The sequence below is a fragment of the Choloepus didactylus genome, chromosome 19, assembly GCF_015220235.1.
Source record: "Choloepus didactylus isolate mChoDid1 chromosome 19, mChoDid1.pri, whole genome shotgun sequence".
Taxonomy (NCBI): Eukaryota; Metazoa; Chordata; class Mammalia; order Pilosa; family Megalonychidae; genus Choloepus; species Choloepus didactylus.
In genome coordinates this window covers 21,223,286-21,246,966 of record NC_051325.1, presented here as the reverse complement: position 1 = coordinate 21,246,966, position 23,681 = coordinate 21,223,286, and the positions used below count along the sequence as shown (strand labels likewise).

General features: G+C 39.2%; 1 protein-coding gene across 1 annotated transcript in view; it reads left to right on the top strand.

The window, feature by feature from the left end:
* SPTLC3 (serine palmitoyltransferase long chain base subunit 3) overlaps positions 1-23,681 on the top strand; it is a 171,090-nt gene that overhangs the window by 35,858 nt on the left and 111,551 nt on the right. The window contains 2 exon segments of the mRNA XM_037811845.1: positions 6,162-6,316; positions 6,988-7,136. Of these exon segments, the coding sequence (XP_037667773.1) occupies positions 6,162-6,316; positions 6,988-7,136 (304 nt within the window).

Below are 23,681 nucleotides of genomic sequence, written 5' to 3'. Positions count from 1 at the left end.
GCCACAGTAACACCTGGGAGCTTGTTAAACCTGCAGACTCTCAGCCCCAGCCCAGAATTACCAAAGCAGAGCCCATTCTCAGATGATGTGGATGCACATCAAAGTTTCAGAAGCACTGCCCACCTAGAGGTACTGAATTTGAAGACCTGTCATCACCTGCATTGAGGGGGAAGCAATAGTCTCTTGAAGCGCCCAGGTGCCCATCCTTTCACAGTTATCCTTACTGGGGTCGTCCTGGGAGCTTAACTATTGCAGATTAACCAGCAACTTGAGGGCTGATAATATTAGATCGGTGCTCTTGTCCTTGGCTGTACATTGGAATCTACTAGCCTACTCCAAGCTTGTGACTAGCTTATTCCCTCCAGTACTGTCTGCAACATCTCTTTTATCTCATCATGTCCATGAAGGCTACAACCCCTTGATTTTAACCTCTATTCATTCTCCTGCACTTTCCCGTGTCCTGTTTCCTTCCTCCTATCCATGATCCTTGATCCTTGATACCCCCTCAATTTGATACACCCACCCTCCTGACCCATCTCACTTTAAAATCAGTATCATTAGCCTAATGCAGCCCTCAGTACCACCTCCCAATCATACCACATTACCCTTGTGCATTTAGTCACTCATTCTTCTAGATGACTTTTCATACTTCTCTCCCAAACCTCTGATATCTCTTGGCCCTCCTGACTTCCAGCTAGTAATATTGCTTCCTGTTTCACTACAGAAATGGAAAATATCAGAACTTCTATACACATTATCCACCATCACTTGCCTGCACCTGTGCTCATAGTCTTGCTTATTCTGCCTGTTACCATGGAGATGTCTGTACTCCTGTCTAGGCCAAGCCTTTAACCTGCCCACTTGATTCCATTCTTCAGCAATCACTCTACATTATCACCATTGCATTGCATCCCAATAGGCCTCTTAGCCTTGACACTCCAAAACTGGGTGCTTGAACTTCCCCTTCAAACCTGTCCCTCACAATTTCCCCCAAAGTAGTAAATGGAAACTGCACCATTCTAGGCACTTCTCCCATATATCCATCCTGCATGTTCTCATTTATTTATTTTGTTTTCACTTTTTGTTTATATTCCATATAAACAAATATTTGGGCTTAACCATATTCCACTATTTCTTTAGTCACTATTTTTCTTTGCATCTCATTTTCCTCTTTAGTTACTTCATTGTTTGTTTTCTTGGAGTACATTCTGAAATAACTATTTCAGAAAAGGCCTCTGTGTGTTCAACTTCATGACTCCCTGTATTCATTGGAATATTTTTATTTGGCTATCTCATTTAGTTGCTAGCTTGGCTCAGTACAGGATTTTAAGTTAGAAATAATCTTTCTTCATAATCTTTTTTTTTTTTAATTTATTGAGGTAAAATTTACATAATATAAAACTAACCAGTTTAAAGTGAACAATTCCGTGGCATTTGGAACATTCACAATGTTATACAACCACCATCCCCATCTAGTTCCAAAACATTTCTATCATTCTGAAATAAAATTCCAGTAATCTTTTTCATCATTGTCCCCTGTGAAAAGTCTGAAGCAATCTGATTGCTATTTCCATGTAAATAAACTGATGTTCACCACGCTGATTACTGCTCAGATTTTTCTCTTTATTTTTGGAAATCTGAAACCTTTAATTAGGTTGTATCTTCCTGTGGGTCTTTACTTATTTGCCCTATTCGGTGCCTGATAGGTCCTTTACATCTTAGATTTCAAATTTTTATTCATCTCTAGGAAATTTCCTCCTCCTAATTCACTTTCTCCTCTTCTTCATCAACTTCCTCTCCTCCTCCTTCTCTCCTCATCTTTCTTCATTCAATTTTGCAACTTCTATTAGAGAGATACTGGATCTCCTGAATCTGTCCTATATATCTCTTGACTTCCTCATACTTTCTTTTTTGTCCTTTTTCACTGTGTTCTGGAAAAATTAGTCAGCTTAATATTCTGATATTAATTTGCTTTTTAGCTGCATCTATTATACTCTTGAACTGTTTATCTTTTTACAGGATTCTTTGTTCTGTGTGTCTCCCTGAAGATGTTACTTGTACACAATATAAATAGTTTTTCTATTTGCTCTATTAAATCATTTCAACAGATGTTACTTCATCTGCTGGTTGAAATCAGTGCCTCTCACTGCACTAGGTTTTCTTCACTAGTGATGACACTTTGCTTTATGCACACCTTGTATTTGAGAATCCTCACTTGCCTATGTTTTTACTTGAGTGATTGCAGAAGAGGAATGGAATGAGTTGCCAGGACCAGTAGCTTGTCTTTATTTTGCTTTTTGAATATTATTTTTTATCATTTTTATAGGACTTTTAGATGAGTAATAGGTAGGATAACTACAGGTGTGTCAGTCTGCAATCTTTATTCAATCCCCCTCTAATTTCTTAGCCATCTTCACTTTGTGTCTCTCATACTTTAAATGAGTGAAACACAGTTACCTTTACCAAGAAAAAAGAAAGCACAAACATATTTTGTTATTATTCTGAGCTCAACTCTGATAAGAGAAATAGATATTTCCCAAAAGGAAATACTGATATAAAATTAAAAATTAGTTGAGAACAGAAATGTCAATATAGTCACAAGTGAATATTCAATAATGTATCTTCCTCTTTCTATTGCACATTGAGTAATGTATCTTCCAAGTTCTCCAAATCTATGATTCAGTTTGCTACTGAATGGGCATGTAGTTACATGAAATAAGAGAATACAAGCTTCCAAATCTGGTAGCATTTTCAGTGGGTTATGGCTATATTGTCTTCACTTCCTTATAAATATCAAGCCCTACAGCATGGTTTACCGGGAAGACAACTGGGGTTCGAACTGGATATAATCCCTAATTTGCCCACTCAAAATTTCTTTCTTTCTATTGACTTGTCTAGCAAAGTTGGATAGAAATATCTGTAACACTTTGAAAATTATAAAGTACCATACAGGTAGAAAGGTAGAAAAAGAAAGACGGTCATATTGCCAGAAAAATCAAAGCCATTTTTGTGGCTGCATGTTTAGGTTTCACTTGATCCCTCCCTTACCCTATCCCAAAACTGATTGTGTCCCTATGTGTACTTCGTGTCCCAGGGTTCACTATCACATCTATCCATTTGTCTCAGGAAGAAAACAAAGTGAATAATCTAAGTGAGAAATTAAATCTAGAGATGAATTAAGATGTGTCCTATTGCAATGCTTCTGTTTTTGCAATATCAATCCAGTTTCATTTTCTGACATAGTTAAAATGCTGTGCAAGGCTTGCCTAAGGCTAGAGAACATTGACCTTTGGAAGGTGTCGACTGCACCTGAAGAGCAATAGGAGTGGAGAGGCAAGAAGCATCCCAGGTGGGGTGGGAGAAGAGAACAATGCCGCCAGAGCAAGTCGGTTCAGCCAAGGACCGGATCTTGGATTCTAAGTAGGTTTCCAAGCTCAATTGCCCCCCTCAAGAACGTGTAGGCTGCCAAGCTTGCATTTCAGATCTGGGTTAGTGCCCACTTCAGCCACAAACAAACAATTACAGGTAGTTAAAAAAACTCTGCCTTCCTTTTTTTCAGGGAAAGTTTTAAGTACTTTATTTATAAAACTTCTATTGCACATGAACATCATTTCTTACAAAGTAGTCTTCCTTGATCCACAGAGTAGGTCAAAATTCCTGCTTGTTCCCGGAGAGCATCTCTCTCAACAAAAGGCTATCTGACCATTTCCTCACTGGTACAAATTCCTGATCTCCGAGCTAGGAGGCAGAAAATTTGGGCAGGAAGAAGGATTTTCCTGACTTCTCTCAGGCTCTCAGGTGATCATGACTACTGTCTCTCATGAGGTAGAGCATGAGCAAGCCACAGATTGTTTCATCACATCAATGCCAAGTTCCCTATGACTAATGGACATTCCTCCCAACTTGGGCAGTCTGTTGGCCCAGCTGTCCATCTCGTGGGTCATGCTCTTTGTCGTCACCAGGGAATCTGGGACAAGCTGGATCAGGTGTCAACCTGATGCCACTCTGAAGTGATGAGGCGGGAGGGTGACCACTGTTAAAGTCTCTCATCTTTCTGATTTTCCTCATGAGTCAAATGGAGTATCTGAACTATATGATCTCCATGTCCCCTCCACCCCCAGTATCTTGTGCATCTTGTGTTTCCATATTTAAAATTAGTTTTTAATTTTATAGTTTGGTTCTTTTCTCCTTCTCTCCTAAACTGTGACTTTATTTTGAACAAGGTTTCTCATATATAGCCTAAAACTCTAATCCCACTCAGAGTCTACAAATATTACTTACAGAACTACTTCTTACTTTTCTCTTGATTGGATGAGTTTAGGTAATATCATTTCAAATGAGGCTTTAAAGAATTAAAATGAGAGGAACCCCAATAACTTTTGGGACATAGGATAATCCATGAAGCAGTAAACAGTCTAAAAAAATATTAATGAATCAAAGAGGAAATGTTTTGGAAAAGAGTTTTCTAGAATTATTCAATCCCCTTGCCTCTCAAAAAAATGTCCATTTCTCTGTGAGGATATGAAAGGGTATAATTGATTGTCATAACCTTACAGCTTTAAATAAAAATTAAACTTCCATCAGGTTATTAGTTTATTTGAGAGAAAATGCATTTAGTATGAGATTTTCAACTTAAGAAATAACCAATAGAGCTGCCCAACTGTCCTCCAAATAGTGCCTCAAATTCATGGGCAAAAGAGTGTTTCCAGTATGTGGGAATGAACACTCTTTCCCTCAAATAATCACAATCCCCCCCCCAAGAAATGATGCTATTGTTACTGCAGTGCCAGAAAAGACTGTCGGTTGAATGCAGCCGCCAGCCACCAAACCTGCAGATTCTGTGCACTTCCCTCTGGGAGGAGCAGTGTGGGCAAACCAGTAGCATAAGAAGGTCTTCCACAAAGCCTTTCCCTAAGGCCCTCCAGGTTCCCTCAGGAAATATGCTTCATTTTATCAGGGGAAGGAGTGCAAAGAGCTAAGAGGATAGAAGACAGAATGGGAAACTCATTCTGGGTTTCTCAGTGGATCTTCATTGCCTCCAGTGAAAAGTCCAAGCTTTATGTGGACATTTAAGGTCCCACCACCTGTGCTGAGGTTCGTGGCCTCATCCACAGCACAGGGAGTAGTTGGGGGTGGAACCCCAGAGGTAATGGGGAGTCAGAGCCCACAGAGCCTGGGGTCAGGACTTCAGCTTTGACTCGGAATCAGATGGGAGCGTTTCCAGGTTCTGAGCAATGGTGACAGTCTGTCTTATGTTTTACTCTTACTTGCTCTCAAATACACCCCCACATTTCCAGTATACTCACCCCATTCATCCCTGCCTGCAACAATCTCATTCCACTCTCAGTGCCCATCTCCATGGCCCCTCCTCCATGAAGCCACCCTGAGTCTCCTTCCTGCTCTAACCTGAGGACTATCCAAAGACCACAATTATGACTTTTGCCATTTTCTTGCCTTGTATTAACTATTAGGAGCTAGATGACAAAGTTATATAGAGACATATTTCTTGGAGCGTCAGTTGGATTGCAAATCCCTCAAGATGTGAATTAAACTTGATACGGCAACACGATGCTGCTACCTCACCTGCTTATCAGCCTGGTTTCCGAGCCCTTGCCCATTTAGCTACCTGCCAACAGCAGTTTTGGCAACAGGTCCAACAGTTCAAGTTCATCCACACTCCTGTAAACACGATAAGTGGAGATATTCATGTTCACAACAATTAATACGAAATTGTCATCTTAACCATCTTAACCAACTAAACTGCTTTGGATGTCATCACCTGTTGTTGCCCTTCAAATGGGATTCTCCCTACTTAGGAACACTGCAGTGATTCATTGTCTCTGCCACTCGATTCGGGACTCACCTTTTATTGCCCTGTCATCTTTCTTATCTTTGTTTCATTTTTACTTCTTCCAATAAAGGGTATGTTCTTTGGAGGGTGGGGGTGACTCTCACATTTATGTGTACCCTACCTGCCCCTTCACCTATTGACTCTTGCTCATAAATGATCTGCCAATGGTTTATTTGTATAGATTTTCCTGGTCTTCCCCCAGCCTTCAATTGCAAATGAAATACAAAAAAAAAAAAAAAAAAAAAAAAGAGACAGAGAGAGAAACAGAGAGAGAGAGACTAAAGTTAAACTTCTGCCTGTGTTACAACAGGATTTTGTGCCGCTGTATCAAGACTTTGAGAATTTTTACAGTCGGAATGTTTACCTGCGAATCAGAGACAGCTGGAACCGGCCCATCTGCAGTGCCCCAGATGTTCGGTTTGACTTGATGGAGAGGGTATCAGATGACTACAACTGGACATTTAGGTGAGGCAGCCACTTGGAGAGACACGGTGGAAAGAAAAGCCTTTTCAAGGAACCACTAGCCTGGCCTCAGATTACAGATCTGAAAACACCCAGACCTTGCAACCAGCTGGTCTCCCATCATTCAGGCTTGCCAAGCCCTTTACACACTGGTGGAAGAAGTCCTGGTAAATAAGTTGCCAAGGGTGGCTTATTTATATTGAAATTAAAGCCTGGCCTGTGTCAGAAGGTACAGGACCTGACACACAGAGCCACCCAGAAACAGCCCTTTTCAGCTTTATGGGCAAACAGTACCCTCTTCCTTCTCACCAAAGGAGCTGGTGATCACCGTGGCTCTTACTCATTTAAAAGACCATGCTCTTGCTGGAATTTAAACCAGAACATGGGTGGCATGAAAGCAAGTACCCAAGGAAAATCAGGGCTAAGTAATAACCCATGGCTTTGGGTGCCTTTCTCCAACGTTCTTCCAAATGCCAAACTTAATTAGGGGTTTTCTTTCCTCTAAGGGTATTTTGTGGTGACAGCAGTGCAAGTTGAAATAGCACCAAGAAAAGAAAGAATAAAGTATATGATCTGGGCCAACCCAACATCTCTTTCGTGAGAGTCTTTTACAGGGCTCTCAGCTGATAATAAATGAGAAAAACCTTTGTGCTCAATTGCCCTTATCTCTGCAGATATACTGGAAGAATTATCAAAGATGTCATCAACTTGAGCTCCTATAATTACCTTGGCCTCGCACTCAAGTACGATGACTCTATGAGGACAGTAAAGGACGTCTTAGAGACATATGGCGTGGGGATTGGCAGCACCAGATGTGAAATGGGTATGTATGCTTCCTGTTTAGATCTTTTGTCCAGCTGGGTTTCACATTCCTTGTGGCTGGCTGTTAAATTTAGATCATATCTGGACAGTATAATTAAAAGCTATTAAAAAGAGCAAAAAATGAAAGAGAATATGAAAGTCTTTTAGAAATTCAAGCATTTCACTGGTGCATGGTGTTTGATTACTTATATGTTTTAATTCTCCAGAATAAATAAATATGGATTTTTCCAGAGCCAACCATCGTACCTCCTCCACCTGGTCCTTTTCTGTGCCTCGATCCTACTTTTCTTATTGATGTCAATCACTGGCTAAAATAATCTTGCTTTTGTATTTAAATATTGCCTGTCTTCCCCACTGAAGTATAAGCTTCACGAGAGACGGGACTGGAATTGCCAAGTATTGTTTGTCAATACCCAGAGGAGTCCCGAACACATAGAAGACCCATGATGAATAACTGCTGAATGAATGAATGAGTGGGCCAGGTGGAACAGACTGCCAATTTATTTCTCTTTCAGCTAAAACATTTGTCTCTTATTCGGAGAAGTGAAATCTGTGAGATGGAAATTTCTGCTCCTCTCACTTTGGGAGGAGAGAACGGACACTTCCAATTGTAGAGTCCTTTGCAATTCCTGGCATGTTGTTTTCTTATAATCATCTCCTTTATTCCTCACAAAAACCTCCCCTGTAATCAGCAGGGGTGGTGTCATTCCCATTTTCCGAAGGATGAAACTAAGCATCATGGCTTCCGAGGAATGTGCTCTAGGTGGTTGATTAACTATTCTAACTCCCAGCCAGTCTATCTACAGCTTTTTCTACTGTAGCAGCATCTCTTCCAGGGTAACACAGGCAGGGTTGACCAGGTAAGTTCTAGAGTGGTCTAAAAACTGGGAGTAAATCTTGCTAAAAAGTGCTTTACCATTATTTGATGTGCTGAGCCCTCTATAATGGGACTTTCCCTTATGACGCTCGTTACTGCAAGGGAGAGGCTAGACTTGCATATAATTGTGCCTAAGAGTCTTCCCCTGAGTACCTCTTTGTTGCTCAGATGTGGCCCTCTCTCTCTCTCTAACTGAGCTACCTTGGCGGGTGACCTCACTCTCCTCCCCGCTACATGGGACCTGACTCCCAGGAATGTAAATCTCCCTGGCAACACAGGATATGACTCCTGGGGATGAATCTGGACCCGGCATCGTGGGGTTGAGAATATCTTCTTGACCAAAAGGGGGATGCAAAATGAAACAAAATAAAGTTTCAGTGGCTGAGAGATTTCAAATGGAGTCGAGAGGTCACTCTGGTGGACATTCTTATGCACTATGTAGGTAACACCTCTAGGTTTTAATGCATGGGAATAGCTAGAAGTAAATACCTGAAACTATCAAACTCCAACCCAGTAGTCTGGACTCCTGAAGATGATTGTATAACAACGTAGCTTACAAGGGATGACAGTGTGAGTGTGAAAACCTTGTGGATCATACTCCCTTTATCTCGTGTATGGATGGATGAGTAGAAAAATGGGGACAAAAACTGAATGAAAAATAGGGTGGGATGGGGGGATGATTTGGGTGTTCTTTTTCACTTCTATTTTTTATTCTTATTCTGATTCTTTCTGATGTAAGGAAAATGTTCAAAAATAGATTGGGGTGATGAATGCACAACTACATGATGGTACTGTGAACAGCTGATTGTACACCATGGATGATTGTATGGTATGTGAATATATCTCAATAAAACTGAATTTAATTTTTTTTAAAAAAGTGCTTTGCCATTAATGAAAAAAGAACCATAAAGCCCTCTCTGACGAAACCAGTTAGTAGAAAGGGCTTTAAAAAATTGCAACAGTTAACAATTCAGATTGAATGGAATAACTTTTTTATCTACCCATTCAATTCATACTTAGTTCCAGAGTTCATAAGTGGTTGCCCACATTTCTTAAGAAAAGCATCCTGCCTGTTTTCCTTTTGAGGCCTGAGGGCTGGAGAACAAGGTTCTACTCCATGTAGAAGAAGTGGGTGTCCCATGACGCCCCCTCCCCATTCCAAGATGGGGCAGAGACTTGGAAAATGCCCTCAGCCGTGAGGACCGTGTCATCAGTAACCTTTTGTTACATTTCCTCTGGCACTGATGCCCCCCAACATCAGGACTGCTGGCAACCTAGACAAGAGCAGATGGTGCCCTCCTCAGTGAGAAAGAGCCAGCAGAAGCTTAAGTAAGGAAGCTTGGAAGCTTGGCACAGTCAGTGGTGCCCGCAATGGAAGCCACAGCGGAACCTGGGTCCCCGATTCCGCGGTCTCGACAAACGCAGAACAACTGGGCAGAGATCAAGTACCCTGGGTGGGATGGCTCACAGTCCAAGTTCTTTCTCGATCCACTCACCCCTCTGAATTGCTGGACGTTTAAGGTTCATCTGCTTCATCTGACGTCTCAGCTCAGGTTCAAAGAAGAGGATTTTAACTGTTTTCAAGTAAACAGCAAAAGGCTCTAATTTTAGACCATTAAAAGGTATGAAACAAGGATATAAGTGATCAGTTGAAAAAACGAGTACATAAATAAACAGGAGATACTTGAAAATATTCTACAACATTAATAATCTTATGGCACAAAGGAGCTAGGAGTAGCATGGTTTGGGAAGCCAGTTATTCTAAGAGACACAAGTAACTTTGGGGAAGTTTGTTGCTTTATAGTGTTAAGAAAATGTTAAACAGTGCCAATGGATTAACAATGAAATCTGGGAAGGTAGAGGTTTAACAATCTTCAGTAACCAAAATGGCTTCTTGAGAGATTAAAAGTAAATGTTGAAGAATGTTTAATCACTTAAAAGTAATTTCCCAGAGCTTTCACAAATAGTTTCCAATTTTTTGGGGGGTGGGGGGGGTGGGGGTGGGGTTGGAGGATGGGGGAATACAATTCATATTACAAAAAGGAAAAATAAAAAGAGAAACAGAGAGTAAGCACTTAACACATAGTAAAAAGATAGAAAACCCATGCACAAAAACTATGTCACAAAGACACATTTGCCTATTGAAAAAAAAGGCTGAGATTTAGCCAAAACCCAAAATCAACTGTGTGCCATAATTTTAAAAAAAAAGCACCTTAACTAAAGCTATTCCAAAGGTGAACAGTGGAAAGATAAGTTTCTGCCAGGAACCCAGGACCTGCCTCCCTGCTGCACCACCTCCAGGATGCCACAGTGAGCATCTTGCCAACCAAGAGGGAGGTCGACTCAGCTAACGGGCAGCAGTGGAGGATACCAAGAGACCAGCAAGGCTGTCTGCCAAAGCTGTTATTGCAAAAGTTAAAACTAAGCCCAAACTATAGCTGGAAAAGATATATCTCCAGATAGATATGTACAGATGTGTAAATGCTGTTTTTAAGACGTGAAATGATGTGCTGCTGTTTATTTTTCTATGTAAATAGAAATTGTGGGAATGTGGCATCAAGGGAGGCTCATTCCACAGGATGATGGGGGTGGGAGGGGTGGAGATGACGTGCATTTTTTTATCCTAAATGAGCCAGAATGAAATGGCAATTTGTACTCATAGTCAAGCATTTAACATGACCTAAATATTTTAAATTCACGTCTTCTCTAGTTGTGTTGTTTTTGTTAGAATACATCCTGAGTTTGACTGTGTCTTTCAAGGTGTGTGCTATGTGTCTTTCAAATTGTGTCTTTTAAATTGTGTGCTACATGTGACATCTTTGGTAGTGACAGTTCAGTTTTCCCTAATAACTTTGTCAGTGTGCTGTGCAAACTTAGAAAATTTCAAGTCATGGTGTGTGATATTAAGATGTGAACTCTAGGCCTAGTAGCTTTCAAATTTGTGAACTCTGGACCTAATAGTTTATCCAAATTTTAAGAGACTGGCATCTTTTTAAGGCAGTATGCCTCCCAAATTTATACTTAAAATGTCACTCAAATAACTGTTTGCAAAAGGATTATAAAACTACTACATGGATATTTAGATTTTCAGCACTAGAGTTGAGAATTGTATACAAATTGTTCGTAATGCCTCGGTATTGAACACCAAACAAAAATCAGTAATATATCAATTGTGGGACAAATTTCTGAATTGATCTTTGAAAATTTTTTATTTGAAAGAAGTAATTAATTTTTCTGTATGTAGAAGGTGTTTATATGAATATATTGGCTTAACAATGAAAGGCATAGTTCAGCAACCACAGAAACAAAGTAAATACATAATTCCTGCTTCTTCTGTCATATGAATGAAACTTCAAATAAAGAATAAGCTGAAACTTAAAAATAGACAAATAAATGGCCAAAAAAATTGTGGTGCAAATGTGAACAAAAAAAGAAAGCAGAAGTTATGCTTAAGTTATAAATCGTTAAACAGAACAAAGGGATTCACCACTTAAAAATTTTTGGAACACCCATAATGAAGATACAACTCATATTCTCTATGCATCAGATAACACAGGAGAGATATTTATGGCTGCTTATTTTTCTGTACAACTAGAAATTAGTGGAATATTGAATTAAGAGAGGCTTTCACAGTCATGTAGGTTGATTTAACCTTCCACAGGCTGATTAGAAACAAAAGCAAGAGAAGTTAAAAATGAAATAGTGATAGGAAACTGTAAAAAGCCTCTCAGTTCTTGAACAATGAAGAAGCCAAACATAAATTAAAAAATAAAGATATAGGGGATATTAACAGTATAAAATGTTGAGATCATTTGATAGTTATATATTGAACACCGAACCTTAAAAAGGTGTACCAGTATACTTCATCTTTGTAAATAGCTGTGAATTTTCACAAAAACTGGCTATGTATTAGGCCACAAAGAAAAGTTCATTACATTCTAAAAGTAGAAACTGCCCAGATCGCGTTCTTGGATCATAGTGAAGTAAAACTAGAAATTAATAACAAAATTACAAACAAACCCTTTTTTAAAAAATCACTTGAAAGTTTTAAATCTCTCTCCCAAATGACTCCTGGATCAAAGGGAAAATTAAATTATAGTTACATCATATTTAGAAAATAATTATGAGACTGCAATGGGATACAGCCAGTTGTGTAGCCAGAGTGATATATGTAAACCCACTTTATTAAACAGGAGTGAAACAAACTAAACAACCAAAGTAGTAAGGCCTAAAAGAAAAGCAAAAGTATTGAATTATTAAATATAAAAGCTGGCATTCATAAATTAGAGAAGAGTAATTTCTAATGAGGCATCTGCATTTTTAATGTTACTAGACATAATTCCAATGAGCAACCAGAGTTGAGAACTGCTGAGCTAGCATGATCTCCAAATTTGACAAACAAGCATTTAATGAAAGGAAAATTAGAAATTAATATTACTTAGAGAAAATCTGTTATATAAGAAAATGGCATAGAAAATTCAATAGTATATTCAAATAACAGGATACCATGATTAAATAATTCTATTCAAGGACTATAAGGATAGTTAGTCCAATAATCAGACAATTCATAATATTCAAAGATCAATGAATTAAACATATGATTATCTCAATAGATGCTGTTTAAGCATTTGTAAAATTCAATATCCATTACTCATAATATTTTAAATAAAATAAAAATAGGAGCTTCTTGAATATAATAAAAAGATATCTACCTCAAACAAATAGACTGTACTAATCTTTGTGGTGAAACACTATCAATATTCCCTTTAAAGTCAGGAAAAATATGAAGATGCCTTTTTTACTATCATTTCTAATAACCTTTGGAAGTACTAGACACTGTAATCATTCATTCTTTTTAAAATACTTATTAAATAATTAATCTAGTAAATATTAAATATTATGTATTATATTATTAAATAACTCCCATATGACAGGATCGGAGGTATAGACATTAACAAAGGAAGAGGTAAAATAACCATTATTTGTGGATGATCGTATTGTTTACCTCTCTGATTTTCAAACGGTGATCGTGGAGCACAAGAGACACCCTGGAAGCGACTGTCTCTGGGGCCTCTTGGAGGTGAGGAGGAATCAGGCAGGGGGGCTCTGGGCCTGTCCCTCTCTGGGCCTCTCCTCCAGCCCACTTAAAACAGAGTTTTGACTCACTTTCTTCTGTCTTACATATTTAAATAATCTAAAAACTATTAGAAATAATGATAGGTTCAACAAAAGCCATTTTGTAAAACTCATATAGGAAAATCAATAATCAGCAGTCATCCATAAGATAATACACTTGGGAGAATTACATGATATCATTATAAATATGAGCAAGTACAGCAAATAACTGGGGAATAAACTTATTCTTAAAATGTATAGGGCCTATTTGAAGAAAACAATAAAACTTTTATAAAAGACTTAAAAGAAGACTTTTTAAAAATGGAGATACCACATTCACGAAGGGAGAAACTCAGTATTGTAATTCAACACATCACTCTCTCCTATAGATAGATCAACCAGACAGAAGACGAATAAGGAAATTAAAAACCTAAACAATCTGATAAATGAATTTGATTTAACAGACATACATAGAACATTACATCCCAAACCACCAGGATACACAGTCTTCTCTAGTGCTCACGGAACTTTCTCCAGAATAGACCATATGCTGGGACATAAAACAAGCCTCAATACATTTTTAAAAATTTGGAATTATTCAAAGCACATTCTCTGACCACAATGGAATACAATTAGAAGTCAATAACCATAAGAGACTTAGAAAATTCACAAACACCTGGAGGTTAAAAATGAGGGGGAGATGAAAACATTCCTGGATAATCAAAAGCTGATGGACTTCATCACCATTCTTATAGGACTAGATCAGTCCTATAAGAAATGCTAAAGGGAATTGTGTAGGTTAAAGAAGGGACACTAAACAATTGACTGAAACCACTTGAAGAAATAAAGATTTCCAGTAAAGATCACATGGTAAATATAAATACCAATACTACTGTATTTTTGACTTATAACTCCACTATTTACTTCCTACAGGATCTAAAGTACATAAAGTATAATGATAAATCAGCAGTTTTGAACTCAATGTAAAATATGTAATTTTTGACAAGAACTACATAAAGGTAGGGGAATGGAGGAGTATAGGAACATAGTTTATGTGTTCTATTGATGTTAATTTGGTATCAAAGAAAACAAGATTGTTACAGATTTAGGATGTTAAATTTAAGCCCCACGGTAAACACAAAGAAAGTATCAGAGAATATGATCATAGAGATGAAGAGTATGGATTACGAGAAGTGGGGGAAGGGGTAATGGGGAGTTAAGAAATGAGTGTAGGGTTTCTGTTTGGGGTGAAGGGAAATTTCTAGTAATAGATGGTGGGAAGGTGATGGCATTGCAACATTGTGAATGTGATTAGTCCCACTAAATGGAATGCTGGGGAGGTGGGTTGGAATGGGAGGATTTATGCTATATATATGTTTCCACAATTGAAAAAAAAAAGACAGTCTGGATAGATAGTGACAATTAAATGCCAAAGATGTTCCTGGATGGGATCTGGGAATGGAGGAGAAAAGGCTCAAAAGGACACAACTGGGACATAAGAAAAAAATGAAATATAGAATGCAAGCTTTGAATCAATGTTAAATTTCTTGAACTTCTTAACTACACTTAAGGTGACTGCATAAATGAATATTCTTGTTCATAGGCAATGCATATGCAAATTATACTGTTTGTTGAAGGTGTGTGCAGTTTGCTCTCATATGTTCAGGAGACAGAGCAATAGATGATGGATGATAGATAAGGGGGGAGGGAGGGGGGAAAGAAAGAAATGGTAAATTGACAGTGTTAGAGTTGGTGGATCTGGGTATCGGTGGAGGGGGGTTGGGGTGTGCTGGAGTTCTGTGTATGGGGTTTGTATTGTTTTTGCAACTGTCCTGTAGTTTGAATTTATTTCAAAATAAAAAGTTAAAAAAAAAAAGAATTGAAGGGATACTGTACCAGTTATCCATTACTGTATAATAAACTACCTCCAGACACAGTGGTGAAAAAAAAAAAAGAATTAAAAAAAAATAAAATAAAATACAATTAAAAAGAAAGAAATTACAGCACAGCCAAATTTCAACCGGAGGGATATACTGCAAGTGTAAAACTTGGCCCTGTAGGTTCAATAATACCAAACAACTGTAACTATTCAAGAAAATATGCCAGTAACTTTGCATAAGTGTAATACCTGCCAGCAAGGTGTTAGCTGGGATGATTGAACTGAGTTGAAACTCCTATAATCTTAGAATCTACTACCTTCTTTCCCTACCCCAATACATCATTTTTATAGAAAAGACAAATGTAGTCTAGAAGTTTTTTCAATGACTTCCAGCCAATGTTCAATAGGTCAAGAAGTCAAGATGAGACACCACTTCTGTGTCTCACCAAACAAGGCTTTACTCTACTCCATACAGCTCATAGCTAAAAGCAGAGACCATCAAGGTCAGGCATCAGCAAACTAATACAGCCCACCACCTGTTTTTGAACTGCCTCCAAGTTGAAAATAGTTTTTATGGCTTTAAATTGTCAAAAAAAAAATAAGAATAAGAATTATAGTTTGTGACATGAAAATTATATGAAATTCAAATCTCAGTGTCCATCAATAAAGTTACATTGGAACCCAGTGACAACAATTCACTTATGTATTGTCTATGGCGGCTTTCACATATAAGAGCGGAGCTGAATAGTTGCAACAGAGACCTTTTTATTTTGGTCTGCAAATCCTAAAATATTTACTATCTAGGCCTTTATAGAACATTTGCTGATCTAGACAAATACGTTCTGTCACAACAATTTGGGGAAAAGAATGCTCTAGATTTCATAGCAATGGTCCAGATTTCCCAACCCAGTGTGCATCAGTGTGCACTGAATTTTAGTCTCTTTTACTTCTTTTAGGCTAAAAGTCTTGTTACATCCAAATGTATTAAAGATACAGATTTAATTTCATTGACATCAGCCCCTGTGTATATCCTTGAAAGCCAATTATATCAACTTGAGGAAGATCAAGGATATCAACAATGTCTACCACTTAACTTCTCACATTCAGATGATTATCCATGGAAAAAGGAGCATTTGAAATGGCAAAAGTACTACTTGACAGAAATGCAATACTTACTCATTTATACTGAACCCTCTCGAGAATGCAAAAGAGTAAGTTCTGGCAGATTAACTGAAGTCCTTCTGGTCATCTTGGCACACAGGACATAACCTAAATGTTTGACTTGACTTTCCACCTGGTGTTGACTAGCAGAGTTGAGTATTCCTGAGTTGCAGGGTCCAGGAATTCACTCAGGCTTCTCTTATTTCCTTATCTGTCATTATGCTTTAGGCAAAGACATACTGAACATCCTGCATACTTTGTCTTTCAGTGATCCAAGAAGTAAAAAAATAAACTCTGCCAGTGAAGAGTTGGGAATAAAAGGCCACAGAGGAGCCTCTATATTAAATTCCATCCTATGTACAGTATAGAGCCTACCCATCTTAACCACAAGCCAATTCCAGACTCTTCCACCACTTAATGGAAGTAGAGAAAAAAGTAATGGAATCACAGAACTGAATGTTGGTAAAGACCTAGTATTTAGTTTAACTTCCTTTTATGAAAGAGCACATGAAAACCCAGGAGGTCTCAGTAACTTTCCCAAGGTCATATAGATAATGAATGAAAAGGCCATATCTGTCACAAACTCAAATGTGAAAAAGTGTTCCGGTCATGTTTTTAACAATTAAATTTCATTGTAAGCTCCAATTCTACTGTATTAAGGCTCCCATTATTCAAGATGGACCAAAGGTTCTGGGGTATTCTATAGCACCCAGATATTGTCGACATTGACAACATCTCTCTCATCTTTGGTCCGCAGAATATGCTGGTCACTGCTTAGAAGCCCATGATTTCGGTGAACACGTTCCCTTGTGATTCAGCGGCCCAGCTCTTTTTCTGATGCTGGGGCTGAAGATAGACACCCCAGTATCTAGCATTCAAATCACTCTCATGCACCTCACAGCCATCCCCAGCAGCTACCACCAAGAGATGTGAATGAATCCATTGACCCCAGGCTTGATCAAATCCCCCTTCCTCTCTTTGCTTCCCAGATACTCCTATTGCTCTCCCTTGACAGCACCTAGTATAATCCCTTCAACTTGTGTAAGCTTTTCAGAGATAGAAAGGAAGCATGTTATGGGCAATTTCCACTTTGGGCCCTATATCATGAACTTCTCCAGAAGCAAAGGGCTAAATAGTGGCTACCTACTTAATATGGAAGAAAAACTATTTAAGGAGGACATGCACAAGTTAATATTTCAAAAAATTATCCTATGATGTTCATAACAACAAATCTCTCTATCTTTAAAAACATATGGATGTTTGGCAAACTATACTTCTTTGGAAAGCACCATGGAGTAGTGATGAATGGTGGCCTCTCTCGAGTCAGACGTGCTTGGTTTGAATCTTGGCTCTAGACTTACTAACTCTGTGATCTTGAGCAAGTGACCCAAACTCTCAAATTTTAGTTGGGGATAATAATAGTTATGTGATGATTAACTGAGGTAAGGCCCAAAATGTGTTCCACATGGTAGGGTGGCACACTGTTAGGCAGGTGTTCTGCACATATTAGCTTTGTCTCTTTTCAGTAAGTGATGTCTCATCTCTGTGTCTATTTCCTCATTGGTAAAGAATTAGATCTCTATTTTATAAAGGGGATGTAAGGATTGAATTAAGTAATTATAGCAATTAGTGAGCATTTATTATAAGTTACTTCAATCCACTTTCTTCTTCTACCTTCTCAATTAGAAGTTGGGTTTTAAAAGCAACAGAACCATATCTGAATTGGGTCTGTACAGTAGATATAATATTTTAACAATGATAATAGTACTATAGTTCCATAAGAGAATTCCTTGTTTTAAGGAAATGCACATCAAAATATTTAGGAGTAAATAGGACATCTTATTTGCAATTTAGTAAGCAATTCAGAAAAAAAATTACATATATGTATGTGTGTGTGTGTATATGCACAGTGACACAGACAGAGATATGTTTAAACAAATGTAGTAACATAACATTTGGGGTACGTGGGTGAAGGGTACCTGTAAATTCTTTGTTCTATTCTTGCAACTTTTCTGTACATCTGAAATTATGTCCAAATAAAAACAAACAAAAAACAAGAACATTGAGCACAAGGCCAGAGGTGAGTGAGAAGTCATCATTCTGACTATTTTCTTCTATCAGGATCATTTGTGACATGAAGGCTCATCATCATAATTAGATGCCCATGCCTCACTTAAGGAATTTTTTTTGCATCAGATTCTAGTTATCTACTACTGATTTAACCTTCCAAGAAGTGAGAAGTAGTTAAAAATGGGGCCTTGGGTAGGCTGACAGATAAAAGTTTGTTCTGCTATCATATCAGACATCATTAGGATGGGGGAGCTCTTAACCCAGTGGTAGTGGCCTACATTTGGTGTGACAGTGACCTAGACCCATTTCAGACAGGTCTGAATTCTTCGAGATTATTCTGAAAGTTGTTCAGCAAAACAAAGCCATTCAAGAGGCAACACAGCTCTATAAACCCCATTAGACTGGACACAAGTGGAAAATAGAGGAAAGAAAGCCGGGCATCCCAAGAGCTTTTGGGTGATGAGCTGAAATGTGGAATCCTTTAAGCAGACAGGTTGATGCTTGCTTCAGTGTGGGAATCACCAGTTCAAGCAAAATGGCACAGATGTGGACTGATAGCCATGGCACAACTGGAATAGCCAGATGGGTCCACTGGCAGGTCACCATGATTGACAGCCTGCCCTTAGGCTAAGTCTAGGGAACAGCCTACCTTCTGGACCAAAAGTGACAACAGTCACAGTTTGGAAAATAATAGTCACGTGTGAAGCATAGGACTAATTGGTGATTATAAATCAGGTTTGTTTTAGCACTCTTTGCTGCTAATTAATGTCAATATGAAGACCAGCAATCTCCATGTCTGGCTGTTATTGATTTTCATAGACTAAAATATCTTGGAGAGAATCAGAAATTAAAAACTATTTTGGATTTATTTGTACCTTTGGCTAAGATGTAAGAAAATATCAATATTCAAAGATACAAGGTTGAATGTAATTTCTAGGACAATGAGACTACTCAGGGAAGACCACCAAGTGCAACTTGACATGACTCACGTGTTCCTACTCAGAGTATGGCCTGAATGTTTGTAGACAGCAAGCAAGTCAAGTTGTTAGTGACTACTTTGTTTCTCCAAGTTCTCCCTACATTTTGATTTCTTAACTATGAAGAGTAGAAGGAGGAAAGCAGCCCGTGATTAAAGTGAATGATCCATATACTTCATTCTTTAAAGAATCTCCCCTAATCCACCCCACTCCAGGCCAGCCAAGTCTGACTTTCAAAGGCATGGCTTCCTGAAGTGGAAAATGTCCAGCCATTCCAGAAACCTTGCGAACCCTATTTATAAAATCTGAGCTATGAGCTCCAAACAGAGAAAAATTCAAGATAACGGAGGTTGGGAGTGGAGACTATTGTTTCCCGCAAATGAATGCAAACCGATAGAAACAAAACTACTCATAACTCAGTGAGACATCTGGTCACAGAAATTGTTATAGTTTGAAAATTATTTCTCTAATTACCTGCCCACAGGAAATCCAGAAGATGACTGGTGGTCTGGAGACCTAAATTTCCTCTATCCTCACTCTCTTTATGCCAGGGCTAATAATAGAGACCTCAGAGTGGGCCATTTCTCAGGATGGTCTTAGACAAGCCACCTTTTGTTAATTGGTTCATTGATTGCTTGACAACACACTCCATATTATCCTAAGAACTTTTAGTGATGCAGCTGTTACAGATTAACCTCTGGAGTGGTGGATTTGGAAAGCTCAAGGGTAGAGGAGACACCTACACGGAGATTCATCATGTACTCTCACTCATGAACCTCTGGGTGACTGAGCCAGGACACAGTTGTCACCTGATGCTCCAGGCAGGAAAGGCTCATGAGAAAATTTACCAAGTTGTCCAAGTTTGGGGCCCTCCAACCTTGCTAGATCTTCTTCAGGAATGGGTGTTCTCAAGCTGATGCTCACTGCCCAGTTGCCTTGGTGTCCTGGCATCACACAGCTTCTCGATCTTCTTCCCTGTGTCATCTCCTACTCTAGACTCAGCCCCATCTTCATTCTCCATCAAAAGACAGCATGCAACTCTACAAGCACCAGCTATGTGTCAGCACTGTGCTAGGTGCCGTGGTTGCCAAGATGAACATTTCACAGAAATATTTGCACCCCCAAGACTCTCTCTGTAGTAGAAAAGACTGCCCCATGAGCATCCTCAGTTCGCTTAATGTGATGATGTTGTGCAATCTCAGAAGAGAAAAAGACCAATTTTACCTGGGAAAGCTGAGAAAAGCATCAGAGAGAAGACATTTTAGATGAATCTCAAAGAGGAGTGGAAAAGAGCTCCCACAACATCAGGGAAGCGTAAAACAGCATTTCTTCCAATCCTTCCAGAAAAACACCAGGAGAGGTAGCCAGAGGCCACTTACCTAGTTAGTAAAAAGCTGGAGCCAGAATCCAAGTCTCCTCCAAAAGGCGAGTGGCCTTTTCATTACTTGTTCTTGGTACCCTTCCCGTTGGCGAAGAATCTAAGAAATGATTATGTACTTATGTTTTATCCTTAAATCTCAGTTTCTCCTACTACTCCATGATACATCTTTGGTAATAGAAAGTTTTAAACTACAATTTAAATTTTTAACTCCCCTTTCCACAAATTTTGAGTAAAATCGACTCTCCTAGAATGCTTCTTTTCCCATGGCTTCTGATAACTTTGGGGATAAGCATATTCTGATTTGAGAAGAGAATGCACTGGCCATTTGCTATATGACAGACACCTCCCATGGAAGACAAAGATTCACCATCAAATGTCCTCTTGGATATTACTGCAAAATAAAACTTTGACCTAACCACTGAATGTCTTCTCACATTCAACCTCTCACCCATTTTAGCACAGTAAGGAAGTTAATATATCAATTTAAATTAAATTCTGATTCCACACTCAGTGTTGTAAACTAAGTTGATTGCTGGGCTGAAAGAAGCATGTTTATAATTGTCCAGAACATGCTCTCATTGACATCTGAGCAACATCTCCTATGTTCCATGAGTGCAAACTACAGCATCTCTCTACTGGTTCATTTTTCTATTATGTCTATCATCCAAAGCAGCACGGTCAAATAAAAATATAATGCAAGAAACATATGTAATTGTATAGCTCCTACACCAGAGTGACACAGATTCATGACGTGCTCCATATTCTTATAGAATTCCAGCTAGTGAAGATGGAGTAAATGGAGTTAGGAAACTGGCATCCATTATAATAATAACTGATTCAGGCAAGAATCATTAAGGGATGCTAAAACTTATAGGTGAAAATTTGATGAAGAAAAAGATTAGTACAGTCTCAAAGAATGTCCACACAAATTACTTGTTAATTTCAAAGAAGAAATAGCAATGTTCCAGTGGAAAAATCTGACAGACATCAACTTAAGCAAGAGATCAAAATTAACACGTCCAATGGATAAAACTATTTATTTGATGGGCCTCCTGAAATGATACATTGAGAAGGACACAAATCATATCATTTTTGTGCGATTCCTGCCAAAAGTCTAATCAAGAGGAAACATCAGACAGATCATACTGATGTGTATTCTACAGAATAACTGGCCTGTACTCCTCAAAAATGAAAGCCAAAGAAAGGCAAGAAATATTCCAGATGAAAGGAAGTTAAAGAGGCCCAACAGCTAAATACAATGGGTGATCCTGGATTGGACTGTGGGACAAGAGTAACGATAGCTCAATGGAACCACTGAAATGTGACTATTGATGGTGGGTTAGATAATAACATCGTATCAGTGTTATATATCCTGATTTTGATAACTGTATTGTGGCACCATAAGAAAATGTCCTTTTCTTAGTAAATACAAAATGAAATATTTGCAGTAAAAGAGCATGATTTCTACAGTTTACTCTCAAATTCTTAAAGAAAAAACATTACACAGACACAAATACAGAGAATAATCAAATGTGGCAAAATGTAAACAGTTGATAATCTGGGTAAAGGATGTAAGGAAGTTCCTTATACTGTTCTTGCAACTCTTCTGTAAATTGGAAATTCTTTCCAAATAAAAAGTTATAATACAAAAAAAAGAGAAACTTTAATTTTAAATTTTCTACTAGTCACATTGAAAAAAATAAAACGAAAGAGATAAAATTAATTTAACAGTACATTTTTATTAACCCAATATATCCAAAATGTAATCACTTAAACATGTAAACAATATAAAAATCTATTATTGAGATATTTTACATGTTTTATTTTCATACTAAGCCTTCAAAAGATGGTGTGCATTTTACATTTACATTTCACATTTGTATCTCAATCACGACACAAAATTTTCAGTGGTTAATGTGACATATAACCCTACCAAAATAATAAAGTTGTGTTTAGTAGAAAATATTTTACAGGGCTTCAGTTTTTAAATTCAAATGTGTTAACTAAAATTAAATTATAACTGCATTATTGGGTGCGGTTGCGTTTGCTGCTTCGTGGGGGGGGGGCAGCCGGTTGCTGAACCCTCGGCTCTCGGCGTTGCTCTGAGGGTACCGGCGGCGGGGGCTCTTTCCCGGAGGCGAGGGCGAGGCGGGGGACTGGGCCCTAGTCCCCGGCGGAGGCGTGCAAGGAGGGCGGCGAGAAGGAGCAGGCGGGACACGGTTCTTTGAGGGTGTGGAAAACTAAGAGAGCGAGAGAGAGAGCTTTATTAGGGGAGAGCACCAGCTTATATTGGGTGATTAGGGGGCGGGGTAGCTGTAGAGGTCAAAGGCTTGGATTGGTTCAGAGAGGGTGCAGAGGTTGATAGACAGGGGGCGGGAGTTGTTCCGGTGCTCACTAGAGGTGGGGGAGTTGCTCTGGCAACGAGGAGTGTCCGAGCAGGACAAGGGGGTGGGGAAAAGGCGGTTCCCTCCGGCAAGCCTCTCCCAACAGTGGTATTTTGGGTGAGGAAATGGGGCCTGCCTCCGGCCTCACTTTCCCAGGCCTGGGGGGCTGTGGAGGGCGCTGTCGCCCGTGCCCACCACCCTCCCCAGGGGCGGATCCGGTCCCCTGACCCAGGCCCGCCAAGTTGAAGCACGTAATCAGTGTCCCGCATTTCCCCCTTCTTTTCAAATTAAAGGGAGAAGCCTACCGGAGAGGTCCGCCAAGGGATGAGGGAAGGGGACGGTTGGGGAGGGGAAAAAGGGGTAGACGGTGGCTCAGCAAGGCTGGAGCTCAGCGTTGGTGTGGCGCCCGGGCGCTCGACAAGGGCCTTGCTGGTAGCGGGCTGGGCGAAAGTTTAGAGAAGCTGGAGCTCGGGGTTGATACGAGGTTCAGGCGATTGAGAAGGGCCTCGCGGTCGACGGGTTGACCGGTGGCGGCGAGGTCGCTGAGGGTTGGTTGTTATCTTGGAGTAGGCAGCGTCAGAGGTGGCGAGTCGCTGGTACTGAACTTGCACGAACGAGGAAAAAATAGCATCCGTTTGTTTCCTTACAAGTTGGACGATTTTGCGGATAATGCAGGGCCCTAGGGTGAGAGCTAGAATGATC